The sequence below is a fragment of the Myotis brandtii genome, unplaced genomic scaffold, assembly GCF_000412655.1.
Source record: "Myotis brandtii unplaced genomic scaffold, ASM41265v1 scaffold479, whole genome shotgun sequence".
NCBI lineage: Eukaryota > Metazoa > Chordata > Mammalia > Chiroptera > Vespertilionidae > Myotis > Myotis brandtii.
Genome location: NW_005368305.1, coordinates 521,336 through 527,252, shown reverse-complemented (window position 1 = coordinate 527,252; position 5,917 = coordinate 521,336). Strand labels below are relative to the sequence as shown.

The 5,917-nt window shown below is 42.7% G+C and overlaps 1 protein-coding gene across 8 annotated transcripts in view; it reads right to left on the bottom strand.

The window, feature by feature from the left end:
- The window catches only part of CTAGE5 (CTAGE family, member 5), a 126,545-nt gene that overhangs the window by 34,239 nt on the left and 86,389 nt on the right, over positions 1-5,917 (bottom strand). For all 8 annotated transcript variants that reach the window (XM_014547540.1, XM_014547541.1, XM_014547542.1 and 5 more), the window contains one exon: positions 264-331. In XM_014547540.1, the coding sequence (XP_014403026.1) occupies positions 264-331 (68 nt within the window). The remainder of the gene's footprint in view (positions 1-263; positions 332-5,917) is intronic.

Sequence of the window (5,917 nt, the reverse complement as noted above, 5' to 3'; positions counted from 1 at the left end):
AACATTGATGTTTCTCTCTCTCTCTCTCTCTCTCTCTCTCTCTCTCTCTCTCTCTTCCTTTCTCTCTGAAATCAATAAACATATATTTAAAAAAAAAGACAAATTTTCAAACAAAAAAATCTAGTAACTCAGTAAAATAAAAGATTTCACTATTAGATATGCTGGATCCACTATAAGTTTTCTTGTTTACCTTTATAATATTAACTAACTAATAAAATAACAACTAAGAATAAAGTTTTCAGTGTTCCCACTAAGATACTTACTTTTGTCTGAGGTAAGAATTTTCTTTCTTTAAATCATTGAGGTTTCTTTCAGCAGTCCGAGCTGCCAACTTAAAGAAATACAAAATTAACATTAAAGATACATGTATATAAATATCTCAGTGATGGCATACAAATATTATAATCAGTTAAGTATTTCAGTAAATTCAATGTTAAATGTTTTAATTTAGAGGACATTTTTTTTTTATTTCTTTTACTTTTAGGGAACATTTTAAAAGGGAGTAAGTTTCATGTAACCAGAAGATATGAGCCTACTAAGACTGGAGTCAATCATGTACTTGCGAACAAATACTGTTACCTAGATGTGAAGTCAAGGATTAGCATTATTTGGCACTAATATCCAAAAACATAACAAGAGCAATCTAAGAGGTGAATGGAATGGAGACTCAGAATCATTACGCAGGCAGCACTGACTATGGAACAAGGTAACCATCTCTGGAAAGAAATCACTATAAATCTGTGAAGCCAGAAAGGTCTAAAAGAGTTTCACAGCATACTGGTACAGGCCATATTTTTAAATGGCTGAATATAATCAAAGCATGCTACATTAAGTACACAGCGCTGTACACATAATATTCTGATAGGCTTTCACATTTTAGTTACACTTCAGTTTAATAAAATAAAAGGTTAGAAAATCAGAGTTTATGTTATAGAAAACAAAGCTACTCTTATAATAACTAGAAGAGCATGCACTCTTCCCAAACTGTTGTGGGAAAAGGTTAAACTTGAAGGGGTTATTGCATGTTTCCCAGTCACGCTGTGGGTTCTCCAGACCACAGCAGCATGTGTGGAACACCAGACCTGCCGAACGAATGCAGTCCTAGGGCAACTGTTTCTATCACACAAAGGTAGGCAGATTAACTCCGTCTATAACCATAACTTGCTACAAGTAGAGGAACTACACTATCAATGTGTTCACTTAAAACTGCAAACTACAAATGAGAATTGACTTTAACTGGTCAAAGAACATATTATGTAAATATTCACAAAAAACATAGCTTAGACATATTTTAGCACTCATATGATTTCATGGGTAAATCTTTTTAAAATATATAATTACATAATCAATTTTTACTAACAAAAAAAGTATATTATACCGTAACAATTTCAGTTAATAAAATACCAATTCATTTAACTTTTAACAATGGAGAACCAAAATTACTTCTCAATGTTTTGTACATAGTGGAAAATATTTACCCACAAGATAAGGTACAAAAAATGCAAAGTTAATAAGTCAAAAGTAAGTTCTATGATTATAGTTTAGTATGTATTAATGATATACCTACAACAACAAAATAGAAAAATTGATGGCAAGTGAATACAGACTTTTGAAAAGCTTATACCCAATGGTTATATAAAACTATAATTTCAGTAAATGACCACAGTGTATTCTAAAATACTGCACTCAGATATTGAATATTTACAATATACAAAAAAGCATTCAATTAGGCACAAGTGTTAAAGAAAAAGAAACAGTACCTAGATCTTGAGAAGCTTAAATCTGTGGTAAGGACAAATATGAATGAGCATGGAACCCTGGCTCAATTGGTTAGAGCAGTGATTCCCAAAGTGGGCGCTACCGCCCCCCGGTGGGCGCTGCAGTGATCCAGGGGGGCGGTGATGGCCACAGGTGCATTTGGGGGCGATGAGTAACTGCTATTAAAATTTAAAAAAAATTAACTTCCAGGGGCTGAGTAATATTTTTTCTGGAAAAGGGGCGGTAGGCCAAATAAGTTTGGGAACCACTGGGTTAGAGCATCATCCCGTTCACCAAAAAGATTACAGGTTCAGTTCCCAGTCAGGGCACATACCTAGGTGGCAGGTTCAATCCCCATCAGAGTAGTACAGGAGGCAACCGATCAATGTTTCTTTCACATTGCTATGTCTCTCTCCCTCTTTCTCTCTCTTCCTTCCTCTCTCTCTAAAAATCAATTTAAAAAACATGTCCTTGGATGAGGATTAAAAAATAAATTTTTTTAAATGAGTATGGTACTTGTCATAAGACACAAAAAACAAAGTACTCTGTGAGTCCAAAAGAAGAAAAGATTAAACTTAACAGGACAGAGCAAATAAATGCTCAATAGATAAAGTAATATCTGAAATTATGAAATTATTTATAACACTAAAAAATACAAAAAAACTAAATGTTTATCAAAGAGGAAAGGTTTATATAAATTATGAAACATTTATAGAAAAATATCTATGATATATTAAGAAAACAGGTTATAAAACATTAATATGTAACACAATTTCATTTTTTAAAACACATATATAGGTTATCCCAAAAAATGTATACATACATTTCAAATAATTATACAGGCAGAGTTTATTAAAATACATTGCATTTTCAAAATTGAGCTATTAGCTGTTAAAGTATATACATTTTTGGGGGAGACACCCAGTATGTGCTTTCATGTCTAAATGTATTTTAGAAAGTATGGAATAAGGGTAAAGGGGGGATAAATGATGATGGAAGGAGACTTGACTTGGAGTGGTGAACACACAATACCCTATACAGATGATTTATTATAGAACTAGAGGCCGGGTCCCTCGGCCTGGCCTGAGCCCTCTCGCAATCCGGGACCCCGTGGGGGATGTCAGACTGCCGGTTTCGGCCCGATCCCCGCAGGCCAGACCAAGGGACCCCACTGGTGCACGAATCCATGCACCGGGCCAGTTCAGCCTCATCCCCACAAGCCAGGCCGAGGGACCCCAACGGTGCACAGGGCCTCTAGTATGCATATAAGATCTTTGGTTAATCTCTTCCTGCCCTCCCCCCTCCCCACTTCCCGCTGAGATTCATCAGTCTGTTCCATGTTTCCATGCCTGTACATTGAGCATCTTCCCCCTGGTGGTCAGTACGCATCATAGCTACTGGTCAAACGGTCAAATGGTTGCTTAGGCTTCTATAATCTATATAATTTTATTAACCAACTAGTGGCCCGGTAGACAGATTCATGCACATTGGAAGGAAATTAATTAGAAGAAATATTTTATCCACTGAGCCAGACCAGCTGGGATCTAGTATGCATATAAGATCTTTGGTTAATCTCTTCCTGCCCTCCCCCCTCCCCACTTCCCGCTGAGATTCATCAGTCTGTTCCATGTTTCCATGCCTGTACATTGAGCATCTTCCCCCTGGTGGTCAGTACGCATCATAGCTACTGGTCAAACGGTCAAATGGTTGCTTAGGCTTCTATAATCTATATAATTTTATTAACCAACTAGTGGCCCGGTAGACAGATTCATGCACATTGAAAGGAAATTAATTAGAAGAAATATTTTAATATCGCTATTCACTCTTTCTCATAATAGAAGTGTTAACCAAATTCACAATCGACAATGACAGATTGAAACACATGCGTGCGGTTGACACCAGTGAGAGTTTTATATGTATCACACATGTGCAAGTCAACTTAGCCTTTTATAACCTATATACCAGAGGCCCGGTGCATGAAATTCGTGCACGGGGGAGGGGGGTGTCCCTCAGCCCGGCCTGCGCCCTCTCCAATCTGGGACCCCTCAGGGGATGTCTGACCGCCGGTTTTATAACTGTCGATTATAAACCGACAGTCAGACATCCCTCTCACAATCCGGAACTGCTGGCTCCTAACCACTCGCCTGCCTGCATGCCTGATTGCCCCTAACCGCTTCTGCCTGCCAGCCTGATCGCCTCCTAATCGCTCCCCTGCTGGCCTGATTTACGCCTAACTGCTCCCCTGCCAGCCTGATCACTCCCAACTGCCCTCCCCTGCCGGCCCGATCACCCCCAACTGCCCTCCCCTGCCGGTCATCTTGTGGTGGCCACCTTGTGATGATGTGAGGGCGTTGTGCGAGGGTGCAAGGACCACCTAGGCTTTTATTAGTATAGATCAGTGGTCGGCCAACTCATTAGTCAACAGAGCCAAATATCCACAGTACAACGATTGAAATTTCTTTTGAGAGCCAAATTTTTTAAACTTAAACTATATAGGTAGGTACATTGTTATTAACTTAATTAGGGTACTCCTAAGCTGGCCTTTGCTAAAAACGTCCTCAATCTGATTGAGGTACGTTCGCTGAGGTCGACCCCTTCCAACTCTCCCATCCACACTCGTCTTGTATACTTGTTTCGTCTATCTCCTTTCCAAAAACCGACTTCTGTGCATAGGCCACTAGGTTTCAATCACACTGTACGTGCGCGCCCGCACGTGGTATTTTGTGGAAGAACCACACTAAAGGGGCCAAAGAGTGGCATGTGGCTTGAGAACGCCATTTGCCAACCACTGGTATCTACACTAATAAAAGACAAAGATGCTAACTGACCGTACCTTCGCTACGCCCACCAGCCAATCAGAGCGACTGTATGCAAATTAACCCAACCAAGATGGCCGTTAATTTTCATATACCGGCTGGGAGCGAAGACTGAAAACAACGTGGAAGCCAAGCGCTACAGAAAGGAGCAAAGTAGAGGTGGCGGAGACAGGAACAGAGCCAAGGCAGCGGAGGCTGGAGGCAGGAGGGAAACCAGACGGGCGGTGGAGCAGAAGGGAAACCAGCCAGGCGGCAGAGCAGGAGAAAAAACAAACAGCCAGGTGGCGGAGCAGGAGAGAAACCAGGCGCGCAGCGGAGCGGGAGGGAAAACAAACGATGCAATTTACTTCGTGTGGCAGCTGAAGAGGATGAGCACAGTCTTGGAAGGACATGAGGTCTCCAAGACCAGGGGCTGGAGAAAAAGTGTGTGTCAAGCATTGTATGCCGTGAGTTACAATCTATATATATAAAAGCCTAATATGCTAAGTGTCTGACCAAGCGGTGGACCGACCGGTCGCTATGATGTGCACTGACCACCAGGGGGCAGATGGTTAGCTTGCTGCTGAGGTCCGGCCAATCAGGACTGGGCGAGACAGGGCTGGACACACGCTCCCATCCACACTCGTCTTGTATACTTGTTTCGTCTATCTCCTTTCCAAAAACCGACTTCTGTGCATAGGCCACTAGGTTTCAATCACACTGTACGTGCGCGCCCGCACGTGGTATTTTGTGGAAGAACCACACTAAAGGGGCCAAAGAGTGGCATGTGGCTTGAGAACGCCATTTGCCAACCACTGGTATCTACACTAATAAAAGACAAAGATGCTAACTGACCGTACCTTCGCTACGCCCACCAGCCAATCAGAGCGACTGTATGCAAATTAACCCAACCAAGATGGCCGTTAATTTTCATATACCGGCTGGGAGCGAAGACTGAAAACAACGTGGAAGCCAAGCGCTACAGAAGGGAGCAAAGTAGAGGTGGCGGAGACAGGAACAGAGCCAAGGCGGCGGAGGCTGGAGGCAGGAGGGAAACCAGCCAGGCGGCAGAGACAGGGCTGGACACACGCTGGAGCCCTCCACAGTCCCTCCCGCGGCCCCTCCCCGGCCACCAGCCCCGATTGGCCCCGATCAGGACTGGGCAAGATGGCCCTGATTGGTCCCAATCGCTGGCCAGGTGGAGGGACCCCACCCATGCACAAACTTTATGCACCAGGCCTCTAGTATATAGAATGAAGTTGCTTGCCCTGACCGGTTTGGCTCAGCGGATAGAGCATCGGCCTGCGGACTCAAGGGTCCCAGGTTCGATTCTGGTCAAGGGCATGTACCTTGGTTGCAGGCAC